This window comes from Daphnia magna, linkage group LG3 (assembly GCF_020631705.1).
Source record: "Daphnia magna isolate NIES linkage group LG3, ASM2063170v1.1, whole genome shotgun sequence".
Classification (NCBI taxonomy): domain Eukaryota; kingdom Metazoa; phylum Arthropoda; class Branchiopoda; order Diplostraca; family Daphniidae; genus Daphnia; species Daphnia magna.
This window is the reverse complement of record NC_059184.1, coordinates 3,909,878-3,922,247: the sequence shown is the minus strand read 5'-3', so window position 1 is coordinate 3,922,247 and position 12,370 is coordinate 3,909,878. Positions and strand designations below refer to the sequence as shown.

Below are 12,370 nucleotides of genomic sequence, written 5' to 3'. Positions count from 1 at the left end.
ACTTCTCAAGACCTTGGGTCAGGCACCAGTATGCAAGAGATGTGCTACAATTAAAGAAAATACAGAAATTTGCCGTTGTAGTACCGTAACTCTTCAGTTTCGAAAAGTTCATTTTTTCATCTCTTAGACACTCATTCAGATAGTGTTTACAAACGTATGGGTAGTAAGACTGTAACAAAAACATAAAAACAATCTCACTTTTAACTTTCTTCCATCGCTTCGTCTGACTCTTCATCATCATCATCAGACGAATCATCACCCTCCATTCCTGATGACTCTGAATCCGAATCAATCCATTCGCACTTAGCCTGCTCATCGTGAATGAGTTCGTCCCATTCGACTCCTTTGTGCAGATCTGGAAAAACCCTTAACAATTAAAATGTTATTTTGTTGATTCCTCCACAACTTACCTAGGGCAAACATGTCATTCAACGTGTACTGTTTGTCACCATCTTCGACGATTCCACCGTAGAGATACAAAACACCATGCTTAACACACAGTCCGGAACCCATGCGAGGGGACGGTATTGTAACCTGACAAAATAGTAACATGGTTTTGCTACACTAATCTAGTACAGCGAACGTAGCCAAATGAAAAATGTACTTGAACAGCAACAGCTCCAGTTGCTCCCGCATTGGCGTTCTCAGCATTACCACTAGTGGAAGGTCCGATTGTCAGCGTAAAGACACCGTCATCAACAACTATTGGTTGTTCAGCGTTGACCGACGCTTCAGGCTTTAAATATGCGTTAAGAATAGAAGATATAACATTAACCATTCCCGGTGATAAAAAATTACAGGGTTTGTACTTGTTCCACGTCTTGAACCATATCGGACTTAGCCCCTTCAGCATCGATTACTTCTTTTTTAGATTTTACGCCGTCAAGGGTAACTAGAAAAAGAACCTCGATAAATAATCTCTTTGCTAATATTTTCTAAAAGTAAAAATACTTCGGTTGAAATTAAGTTTTTCTAGATCAAGACAATATAAGTCGTTGAAAAAGGTGCCGGAAATGTTTTCTTCGTCTTCTTCTTCATCTTGGACACCACCGAAGAAATACGCACGGTTGCCTAAAAAATGACCAGAAGTTAAGTCTGCTAACTGCTTGGCGTGAAAACTATGTTCACCTATAGTATTTGCTACCACACTCATTCCAGTACGCGGAGAAGGCTTCGTTCCACTGAGTTTAACCGACTGCCATTTCCATTTGGTCCCATTAGTGTCATGCTCTACTCAAAAATAAAATAAAATTTTTTGACTGAAGGTAATGAAATGTAATTTAAAACGTGGGTACTATCGGGAACTAGAAGGAATGCATCGCTGTGTACAATGCCCTTGTCAATGTCTTTTTTCACTTTGTTTTTGCTGTAACCTCCAGTTATAAGTACACGACCGTCGGGCAAAGCAAGCATTTGGCAACCCGATCTGGGTGACGGCGCAATACCTTTCAGGAAAAAAAAATCTTAATTTTTAATTCATGGGCGTGACAGATAACGGAGTTCTTACCAGCTGGCTCAATTTTACGCCACGTTCTACTCTCTAGATCGAACGTATGAAGATCGTTATAGTACTTGTAATCCATTCCGTTGTCATGATAGCCACCAAACACTACCAATTGTTTTTTACATAAAACCATTCGATGGCCACTACGCGATGTGGGGCCAAGCGTAGCACTGAAAACAACAACGTTCAAATTATGTGAAGATGTTCGCCATCAATCGGGATTAACATCAATACTTAATTTTTTCCCATTTTTTGGTTTTTAGATAGAAGACCCATAAATCTTTGTAATGGTAAAATTGGGATTGAGAAGGTGATGCATATTCTCCTCCAAAGATCCAAAGCTGCCCTCCTTCTCCTGCAGTCAAGACCGCCTGATGGGCACAACGTGGAGGAGCAGCTCCAGGGGATTGAATCCTTAGCCAAGTTTTCTTTTTTAAATTATAAATAACAAGGTCTCCATAAACATATGTCTGTCAGATGAGAGGTAAATACAATTAATATCAATAATACCATAAACAAATTTAAATAGGACATGAAAGTTACAACCTTTTGGCCATTGAAATACTCTCCTCCAAACATAATGATTTCATCTTTATCAATATGAGCATTGAAAGAAAAGTTTGCCCTGCGACTTGGACCATCTTTTAGCAAATCTTCAACAATAGCATTTTTCTTTCTATCTGCTTCCTCAAGATCTTTGATAACTTGTTCTAAGTCTTCCTGGTTTTAAAACAGAATCATAGAAAAATAGAACACAGATAATTATTAAACTGCTAATTCATTGAACTGATTACCTCTCCTTTGGCAGCCAATTCCTTTTTTAATTTGTTAGTTTGTTTCTTCAAAGTTTTAGCAATTGTTTTCTCAGCTCCTTTCCCTTTCTTTGCTTTATCCTTTTTACCCATGATGGCCACTTACAATTCCACTGTTAGTAGGTTTTCTTTATGTGCTGACAAGTACAATTATAAAACGGACCGAAGGAAGTCAACAGATGAATTTGAGAGCTTATAAAAGTGAAACAACTAGCCAGTATACACGTTTTCCGTACGTCGTCTGCTCCCACATGTCAGAAGCATGCTACGTTGCCAAGGATTTCAATTGTCAAAAACACGCATGGATGCCGTTTCACGGTTTCAGAAACGCGAAAACTGCACAGATTTAAGGAAGCGCCTTACACTGCATGCAAAAAAGAACAAAAAAACCTGATGGCTGAAATTTAACTGTAAGGAGAATGCGAAACTACATCGGTATTTACTTGCAAACTAGCTGTCCGCACAAGAAGTCAAGAACGTACGGGACCAAACCATTTACACGAATAAAACCGAATACTAATTGAAATCACAGACCTTTCTTAATTCCTGGACGAACTTATATAAAAAACTATAAAACGCATAAGCCTTTATTTATGTAATTCACTCATCCTACAAGAATTTGTCGAATGAGAAACGAACTGCACAGAGAACGACAAATAGCCCTTTGCTGGATATTGCAAACTTTAGATTACAACGCAGAGTTAAAAGGTTTGGGAGTTTTTTTTTATATATAGGTCTCCGTAAGTATTTTCCAGGACGCAAGATTGAGTAAGGCAGGGAGAATCGTCAACTAGCGTCAAAGAACGCAAAAGAAGAGTAGGATAAGATTGCGCGATTAACTGATGATTACTTCTTCTTCATCTGAAGAGCTGTCTTCACTTGGCCACAAGTCGTCTTGCGTATGATCATGTAAACCATTGCCTTCTTCATCCATGTTGTAATAGATGACCATGTTATCTAATCTGGGGAGCGGAGGAGTGAACCGATCTCCGTCGTGGAGTCTCAACCGCTCGATTTCTTCGACTGCTCGTCGAAGACGGCGCCTTTCTCTTTCTTGCCAACGAGATTCATTTGACAGCGTTTCAGTAATCGCCTCTTGATTAGAAATGGATTCCGGTGCTGGTGATGGAGGGCTACGTGGTGTTTGAGGTGTCTGGGGAGTTTGAGGAGTGTTGGATGGAGCTTGAGGTGTTTGGCTAGGAGATAAACAGTTAGAAATGAGAGCTGCTCGACTGGCAGCAACTGAAAGAAGATCTAACGACGCGGAAGGTCCGTTTTCAGACTCGTCACTCTGTTCAAGTCGTAATCCAGCAATTCCTTTCTTCGGTATTGAAGCTAGATCACGTTTAATTCGCCTACGTCGAGAAGGTTCCGTTTTTCTGGATTGGAACATTTGATCAAAATCGATCATGTAGAGAAATCCGGCAATAAGCAACTCGCAAATGCGCTGAGAGCGCTTGTAGGCACATTCCATCTCAAAACTGGTTCGTTCATCATACGCCCACCAACCTAAAAGTACGAGAAAACATAACAATGACAAATTTCTCGAATATTCTTGTTTACTATAAAGCCGTACCGAGTTTTTTATTAGTCAAAGAATTCGTATACGGAGCGAAGTTTGATCGAATACGACAATACACAAAATTTAGAATTTTTTCTAAGTTTAATTCAATACAAGAAATTTCACAAGCGAATCCCAGCAACGCCAAGTTTCGGAATAGAAGCGTCACTTCTTTTTATTTTGCGTATTCTTCCTGCTCTATGCTTGGGAAATTGGATAAGTTGCTGAAAATCAATAACATAACTGGCTCCTGCTATGACCATTTCAACTGTTCTTTCCCCAAGTTTGTACATCTGTTCAAGATCGGCAGCGGTGCGGTCGTCATACTGCCACCACCCTTAAAGATCCGTGAGGAATTAAAAGGTATGTCGAGGTATCCATTTTAATACTAATTCATTCTAGCTACAAATTGCTAGAAAAAAAATCAAGACAATTACCGTTTCTCCCTTCATAAAACCACTGGTATCCGTCTTCTAAAGTGGATTCTTTCTCCAGTTGAGTTCGATCAAGTAACTGTGGGTGTATCAGGAAATCGGCAGGTATTTCTTGGCGACACATGGCACATCTTTTCGACTGAAATGCCACGCCTTTCACGCATAAATAGCAGAAGATATGAGAACAAGGTAGTTTCACTGGATGAATGCATGTTTGAAGGCAGACAGCACATTCTATCACAGTACTGCTATTGTCTCCCTTGTCAAGGGAGAAATCTTCTGTTTTGCCACTTGCACTGCATTCAGTCAGTTTCAGTGATGTAGCAATAGGATTATTTGACAAATCTTCTTGGCTATTTTGTAATGACACATTTTCGCTAGTTGCTCTTGAGCTTATTCTGTGTATTCTTGAGTATTGGTCTCCAGAAGTAGTATCTGTCTCGGACATGGTGTTCTAATAACAAAGTAAAAATATAAATGTTAGCCATTATAACAATGTTTTCTAACTCTTGACTATGGATAAATTTTGCTGTACTATTCTAATTGAATGTAAGATAGGTTGTTTTTAAAGTAAGCCTTCATAACATTGCTGCATACTAGAAACAACATTGAACACATCAAGAACATTCTTGAATCTATCTATTTACGGGATTACAAGTGAAAGTGAGACGAACGAAACTCTAATTAAAGTGAGCTACTAAAAGAGATTTACCTTGCTGAAACTAGTGTCTATTGGGAAAATTCGGTTCGACTATGAATAAGATTGATACTTGAAGATTCTGTAACACTATGTGGTTCGGGAATACTTAAAACTCCGCGATTAAATTGCACACGATGTGAAAATTGGTGCAGCCATCTTGTCATCTCAAGCTTTATCTACTATCTATGTGTATTGTGTAAACAGTAATAAACAGCCGAATACGCACTTGCTACCAAGCGATGTTGCCAAGTCTCAGAATAAGACATGCGGCTCAGTATGTCCGGAAGGCGGAATCTCCGGATGTTACCGGATGTCCCAGAAAATTCTTCGATGTGAAATCGGAAGGGTATTGAGAAACAGCCAATCGCCCAGCCAGCGCATCATTTGCAATCGAGGTTTTCTTTTTAAGGAAAAAAAGAAAAAACAAACAAACAGGATATGTGCTGAATATCGCTTTAATAGTTTGTATAATATAAAGACAAAATGCTCGACAAGTCACATAAATCATTCGTGGGAGGGTTAGGGTTTGGAAAGATTCAACAATACATCGAAAATTTTTACGAGACACGAGACACAACAGAGGCGCGCGCCGTACAGAAAGAAATCGAAGAAAGAACTGAAAAGAAAAAAACTGAAATAAATAGAACCTTATGAGAAAAACAAAAGAAAATACATTCAAGGCAGAGGACGAAAATGTACAGCAAAGGTCCACTAATATGCCGTAATATCTCAATACAAAATAGACAGATGCTTCTTCGTTTTTTTTTCCTCGAACAGAATCCAAAATATAATGGGAAAGAAATGGAAGAAAGACGGCAAAAACAAAAAAAAAACTAAAAAAAAAAAAAAAAAAAAAAACGAATAAAAAAAAAAAAAAATATTACAAATTACAAGTCTACACATGTCGCTTTTTTATGTCGTCAGATCTAACGCGCATGAGAGGAAATAGGGCAGGAAGATTGGCATGTGTGACGAAGGGTGAGCGAAAAAACGTTTGCACCGAAAGAAATGAGGTTCATTACGCCACTCGTTCGTCGAATCAAACACTGGAATTCCTTCACACTAAAGAAATAGAGGAGAGACAAGAGAAGCGATGGCAAGACGCAAGGAGAGCGTTTTTGAGTTTTTTTTTTGTTTTTTGAAGGAGATATTATGATGATGATGTATATAGGATTCACTGCACTTGTGCTATTGCTACCGCGACTGGGGGTCATCTTTTCGAGGATACGGATCCATCGGATTGAAAGGCGCTAAGCCAGATGAAGGATGCGGCGACGTCAAATCCATTAAAGGTCGGCCAATTCCGGAAGGTGGCGTACTGTTGGATGGTGGTCGAGCACCACTCATTGAAGACCCATGATGTGGTGGGAGCAAGTGATGCGGATTCATCATATGAGGAGATGGCGATGGCATCGGATATGGTGACAGACCTAAGCCGGAAGGCATTAGTCCCATGTGAGTACGTCCAAGCGAAGCCAGCGCCGACGATCCCGGCAGTGATGTCGGTGGTTGTCCTGGTGGCGGGGGCGTCCGTTTACCGCCGGAAGTTAACAACGATTGAGGCAACATCGACAATGGTCCCATACCACCACCTAGTCCAGCACCTAACAAACCGCCAGGACCAAGAGGTGGAAACGGATACGATGTTGAAGTGGGTGGATAGAGAGGCGGTCCTCCACCCATCCCTGGAAGGGGTCCAAAGCGATCACTTTGCTGTCCGTACGCTCCACTCTGTTGCCCAGCTAAGGAATACGATCCAGCCATAGGATGGCCAAGGTGAGGTGGCATAGATAATCCATCTCTATATCGATCGGGAGGAAGTCCAGGCAATCCGTATGAAGAAGGGGGTGTCCCATATCCATGCAATCCCGGTCCAGCTAACCCTAAATGATTCGCGGCGGCCCCAAAGTTTCTCAAAAACTGCGACTCACGATCCATACTCTCTCGTAATGGATCCATTCCACGTAGAACGTCTCTGAAAGGATCAAATGAACCATGGTTGTAACCATGGATTGGCGCGTGTAGTCCCATACGCGATCGGTCCAGCATGTTGGCGGACATCTGCATCCCGGTATGATACGATAGCGTAGGTAAGTTGCTGGACATGGACTGGGAGGCATTGGATTTTGAGGACTGATCGGATTTAGACGATCCACCATTGGCGGAGGGCCGTGAATGTTGATGAAGTGGGGATCGAGACGCGTGTCTTCTTCTTTCCCGCTCCCTTTCCTCTTCCCGTTTCTTCTCGCGCTCTTGTCTCTCACTCCTTTCTCTCTCTTTCTCTCTCTCTTTTTCCCGTTCCCGTTCACGTTCACGCTCTCGTTCTCGCTCCCGTTCACGCTCTCTTTCGCGCTCTCGTTCCCGTTCCCGTTCGCGTTCTCGCTCTCTTTCACGCTCTCGTTCTTCCTTCTTCTGTCGCTCCCTCTCTTTGGCCAGCTGATGGTTGGATATCGAAGAACCACTGTGATGAGGGGCTGCTGGTGACGGGTCGGATTTCATCGATGAGATCGATCCGGAACTCATCAACGGAGCCAGCCAAGGGGCCGCCATTGAAGAAGAGGAAGAAGAATGTGGCATTCTGGTGACAAGGAATCCGTATAGAAAACATTAACTGACATTTCGCATTTATTTTTGCATAAGAATATTCTTACCTATTCCACTGGTCGGTTGCTGGGCTGTGTCTCACCCCACCAGGTGGTTGCATCGAGTGATGAGAGGGGGGCGGTGTAGGGACGGAAGGTATACGAGGAAGGAAACCCGCCATGTTGTGGTGGGCATAACTGAAGGGTGAATTGTGCGAATTGAGCGAGCTGGACAAGGTATCAAAGCCGCCCGCAGACTTGGCATGGGTTGGATGAGGAGGAAGAGAATGAGACGTTGGTCCTGGAGGTGGAACTGCTGATATGCCCAGGTTCAGCTTAGGCGCCAGGTTTAAGTTCATCATTTTCTTGGGATCTGAATGCGGGTCACGCGGCTGTCTTTGCTGATTTTGGTGTATCTCCCAGGCTATTCGTACATGCATAGCATTCCACTTGCCAGGTTTCTTTTGGGGGGAAAAGGAAAAACATTATGCCACACGAGTAATAACAAGAATGTGCACTAAACTTGTGACATACCTTTGATGGAAGCGACAAGCTGGGTGGGGCGGTTGGAAGTGACATGCCCCCAAGATTGCTGAGAAGTCCTCCAGCGTTTTGTTGTTGCACCATCGCGGAGCTGACGCTCATGACAGATGACGGAACCGAATTCACACCATATCCAACAGAATGAGGAGGATACGGAGATGGATTTAAACCCGGTAGACCATGAACCATGGGAGGCATCATCGGGCTGTACAACGAGGAAGGATCCATTAGTTTGTTCGGACCTGATGTGGCAGAAAGAGGTGGAGGTGGAAGAAGCGTTCCCAAGTTGGGTGTCGAATTGAGGAATCTCGAGTCCAGTTCACGTCGAATCATGTATGATTCGGTGCTCATTTGCGAAATGGAAGAAGGACCCGGAGCTCTTCCAGCCACCTGCATTACAACATTCACAATTATCAGAGACGTTTTGTCTAATGGTAAGAAATCTGTTTTTGTACTTACCATAGGCAACGCATCTTTTCCAGGACTCTGTCTGCCGGAAGTGCGGACGGTAGGTGACGAACGTTTCGACCCAGGATTGGGGCTAGGGCTGTATTGTCTTGATGACTCAGGATGCGGCGGACGAGGCCACGTAGAAGATACTGTGAAAAAATATTAATGATGGAATGTAGCAATTTCAATAATGAATCTGAAAAAGTAAAAATAATGCAAAAAACTTGGCTTACCTGGGATGGGAAAGGTCGACGGTGCAAGTGGTGGAGGTAGACTAGGTGACCTCGTCGAAGAAGAGTGCCCGGGAAATGGCAAGCTGCCTGTTCTATTGGGTTCATGGTTGAACAACGATGACGATGTTCGGCTGCTAGGTCGTGAAGAAACGGGTGCAGTTTCTGCGGCTGACGTTACTGGTTTAGCTGAACTTATGGGCGCGAATGAAGCCGTAGAAAACGGAAGTCTTGCCATCAAAAACGATGGATCACTCAATGCCACAGTGGGAGCACCTAGAGAAGTGTGCTTTGGCTGAGTTGGCGGGGCGGCGACGGTAGGCGGCGACGGGGCCAGAAAAGGAGCTGGAAATCCGCTTGAAGTTGTTGAATGGCTGCTGTGATTCGATGTCGTCCGAACCATCGACATTGGAGGGAAGAAGGGGTAAGATGAGCTGGTGCTGAACACAGAAGGAGGTGCAGAAGAGGGCAGGCTAGACGTTGACGGGACAACGGAAGGCGCTGAAGAAAAGACCGGCCGGATGCCCGTAGAGTTGTTGGGATGAAAAGGACTGGGCGGCTTCACATAAGGGATGGGAGGTGGCGGTAATTGCGGTAACTTTTGAGACAACACTGGCGGGGCCGTCGGTGGTAGCTGCTGCTGCTGTGACTGCTGTTGTCTTTGACTCTCACCTATTCTACTGCTATCTGCGGTAGAGGTACGGGGGACAGGTGATGGTGGCTTAGGGCCGGTGGTCATCGACTGAGCCGACGTGTAGAACGGTGGAGCAACGTAGGAGAGAGGAGGACAGGTTGAAGGAGCTGTAAATTGTGGGATGGGGTGAGAATTAAAGCCGCTTCTTAAAACAGGAAGCGGGTTTATCGATGGGCTGGAGGTGTGTTGAAATGTGTTTAGTGGAGATCCAGCAACTGGAGGATGTAGCGGTAACCGAGGCGAAGGTGCTGCTGGAGGTCCGTCCGGACTTGGACCAGCCCCTCCTTCCGTTGGTTGGCAGTCAGATAATCGTGGCCCATTCTATATGATGCATATATTCATGTTAACCGAAAAAGATGGTGAACAGCAAAATTGTCAATTGACAAATACCTGGAGATGGCCAAGAGGAGCAACGGCAGTGGCTGGACGGGGACTTCCAGAAAGACCAACCCAACGTAAATTGTTGCAGTTTTCTCCTGCTGGAGTACTAGAATTGCTACTACTCGCGTTACTGCTGGTGCTGTGGCTATTGTTTGCCAGACTGGCATGGCCTGGACTGAAAGAACGCTTAACAGGTGCTACGAATTCGGTTGGCCGATTACCACCAGCAGGACTGAGACCTCTTAATTCCTGGTGGTTGTTGGCTTTCTCAAGTTCCTCACTTTCACTATCACACTAAGAAAAAACCGAGAAAAACAAACAGTTAGATAAGGTACGTAGAAAAAAAAAAGAAGTAGACGCACAAGGTAGCCTCTCGAAGAGTTGCTGTGTCTGCTGACATCGCTGAACCTATCAATGGAAGTGGCCCGGGAATCCCGAGATCCCGAGTCGATCGCCGCTTCCGGTTTAACGCCAACACTATTGGTTTCAGTAGGAGGACCGTTGGTGTGACTGACGGAGGGCTGAGAAGTGATGTCGAGAACGCAACGGGCTTTAATGGCTCCATTACTTCTAATGGTAGATTTTTTACTACGCTGTCCCGGACTGGAACGATTTCTATCTTTGGTATCCAAAGGTACCAAAGGATCTGGCAGACAAGATGTTTTGTCTGTAATCCTCACTGCATCCTGAGGATCAATTGGGAAAACAAAACCAAAAAACATTAGCTTTGTTCATGTAATAATGGTATTGACACCAGAAAAACTAACCTCCAAATCTTCATATGTTGAGAAGCTAATAATGGCAAATCCATCTATTACATCTTCCTCATACAAAGGTTCAACAGACTTGGTACCACTGCTACTCTTGTTTTTGGTTGGTTTTAAAGGCTTTTGATTGTCTTCACTATGGGATGTTTCACTATCTTCCTCCTCATTACTCTCATGGCACAATGGGCTAGAAAAGGCTGGAACCCGTGATGAGAAACCACCAACACTGTGTGAATTGGAATGGATGCCACCATGTGATCCTTGAGTTGAATCAACACATTCCTTCTGCTGGGCCTGTATGAAATTCAAAACAATCGAAAAATAAAAACTATGCCAACAATTTTGTCCAGTACTAGACATCAATTGTCTGATTTGATGTGTACTATAAATGATGTGATTTTAAAATGTGCTTCACTAATCATCACCTGCATGTGCATACGCTGTGCTCTTTCTCTTCTCTTAGTTTGCCGGATTTGTTGTTTTGCCCGACTAGTAATGGCCCATTGTTGGTCGTTGCTGGCCATTCCAATCAAGATAGCACATGTTCTCTTCTATAGTCTTCTTTAAAATCAAAAAGCATTGCATGAAATGGGTTGCACTGTACGAGCTATCGCTGTAGTTCATTTCATAATGCTCGGTTCCTAGTTTTTCATATACGTAACACAAGAACACGATGGGGATTGTCACTGTCACTTAACCCTCCAAGACCCCACGCCTCGACGAATCCACAAACATGAAGAATTCTTCAGATAGTAATGAGGTACACGTAAGAAATAAACGGAATCAATTTCGTAACCATGAAAACACTTTTCAATCCCAATATAAAGGAAAAACGCTCGTCCTGTGTTTCTTGGTGAACGAGGAATTCTTCGGAGTCGCAAGCAACACAAAGCCCAAGTAAAACACGAAAAAAGGAATGAGTGAGGAACATAGCCCACTTGATACCTAAAGCCTGAACGTTCCCAGTTTTGCCTGTTCTTAAAAACGAAGCAACCCCTGCCTCCTAAATTATGACACCCGCGTCATCTAGCGATAAGAAAATGAAAGCTGTTACTTTTGCATGCATGCAGTTTCTTTTGAACTTTGCCGCCGACATTTAGTGTAGTTAAAAAAATTTATCATTAGTAAAGCATATTTTATGTAGAACTTAGGAAGTACCTTGAATTTGGCTAAGCAAAACTTGAAACTAGGTGCCACAGCTAGCTTGCAGTAAAAAAAAATACGAATTTCCATCTAAATTGTGGCTTAAAAGAAATTGTCCTCTTTTGGTCAAATGTCTTGAGGAGGGATACATCAGTGTTGATATCAAAACGTACTCTCACAAATTTATTAAGGTCTGGAGTTTGTCAACCACTACCTTGTATCGAAATAGCTGCCACGTAAATAAAATTAAAAAAACGCTGATGGAATCGGTCAACCATGAAGGTGAGAGACTTGAAGTTCCACCGTGAAGTTCCAATTTTAGTCGATAGTGGCGCTGGCCGTCATCCCGAAGCAGGGCACCGACTATTGCCACTGTAGTTATACACTTTTGAACGCCCAACGTCCAGGCTTTTAGCATCAAGTAAGCTATGGCGAGAAAGAATGGAAGAGCAACGTTGTCGTGCTTTGCTTTTAACTCGAACAAGCGCATTTTTATTTTTTCCCGTCGCCCGTCCCACTTTTTTTTTTTTGCTTTTCTGATGGTCGTATTTCACTAATACGTTGCAGCT

The 12,370-nt window shown here is 43.2% G+C and overlaps 3 protein-coding genes across 3 annotated transcripts; all 3 read right to left on the bottom strand.

The window, feature by feature from the left end:
* Positions 1-92: 92 nt before the first annotated feature.
* On the bottom strand, positions 93-2,745 carry LOC116919523 (kelch domain-containing protein 4). Its single transcript, XM_032925538.2, has 11 exons — positions 2,299-2,745; positions 2,051-2,224; positions 1,739-1,974; positions 1,508-1,674; positions 1,296-1,445; positions 1,129-1,230; positions 952-1,071; positions 810-892; positions 605-736; positions 411-534; positions 93-355 (listed from the first exon to the last, which is right to left on the bottom strand). The coding sequence occupies exons 1-11, from the start codon at positions 2,407-2,409 to the stop codon at positions 201-203; spliced, it is 1,554 nt and encodes a 517-aa protein (XP_032781429.2). The 5' UTR covers positions 2,410-2,745; the 3' UTR covers positions 93-200.
* Positions 2,746-2,887: 142 nt separating this feature from the next.
* Positions 2,888-5,215, bottom strand: LOC116919525 (E3 ubiquitin-protein ligase rnf146). Its single transcript, XM_032925541.2, has 3 exons — positions 5,024-5,215; positions 4,315-4,765; positions 2,888-3,825 (listed from the first exon to the last, which is right to left on the bottom strand). Exons 2-3 carry the CDS (start codon positions 4,757-4,759, stop codon positions 3,152-3,154), a joined length of 1,119 nt encoding a protein of 372 aa, XP_032781432.2. The 5' UTR covers positions 4,760-4,765; positions 5,024-5,215; the 3' UTR covers positions 2,888-3,151.
* Positions 5,216-5,448: 233 nt separating this feature from the next.
* Positions 5,449-12,312, bottom strand: LOC116919521 (mucin-5AC). The gene is made up of 9 exons (XM_045171603.1): positions 11,084-12,312; positions 10,659-10,952; positions 10,254-10,577; positions 9,901-10,185; positions 8,820-9,831; positions 8,596-8,735; positions 8,128-8,526; positions 7,663-8,054; positions 5,449-7,589 (listed from the first exon to the last, which is right to left on the bottom strand). Exons 1-9 carry the CDS (start codon positions 11,180-11,182, stop codon positions 6,206-6,208), a joined length of 4,329 nt encoding a protein of 1,442 aa, XP_045027538.1. The 5' UTR covers positions 11,183-12,312; the 3' UTR covers positions 5,449-6,205.
* Positions 12,313-12,370: the final 58 nt, after the last annotated feature.

Coding starts and splice junctions, on each gene's coding strand:
- LOC116919525 (XM_032925541.2), bottom strand. CDS start 4,759: ATGTCCGAGACAGATACTACTTCTGGAGACCAATACTCAAGAATACAC. Junction 3,826..4,314: donor GTTTTATGAAGGGAGAAACG/GTAATTGTCTTG, acceptor TCGTACTTTTAG/GTTGGTGGGCGTATGATGAA.
- LOC116919521 (XM_045171603.1), bottom strand. CDS start 11,182: ATGGCCAGCAACGACCAACAATGGGCCATTACTAGTCGGGCAAAACAA. Junction 9,832..9,900: donor CTCCTCTTGGCCATCTCCAG/GTATTTGTCAAT, acceptor TGCATCATATAG/AATGGGCCACGATTATCTGA. Junction 8,736..8,819: donor GTCGACCTTTCCCATCCCAG/GTAAGCCAAGTT, acceptor ATTTTTTCACAG/TATCTTCTACGTGGCCTCGT.
- LOC116919523 (XM_032925538.2), bottom strand. CDS start 2,409: ATGGGTAAAAAGGATAAAGCAAAGAAAGGGAAAGGAGCTGAGAAAACA. Junction 1,975..2,050: donor AGTATTTCAATGGCCAAAAG/GTTGTAACTTTC, acceptor CTCATCTGACAG/ACATATGTTTATGGAGACCT. Junction 535..604: donor CTGGAGCTGTTGCTGTTCAA/GTACATTTTTCA, acceptor CTATTTTGTCAG/GTTACAATACCGTCCCCTCG.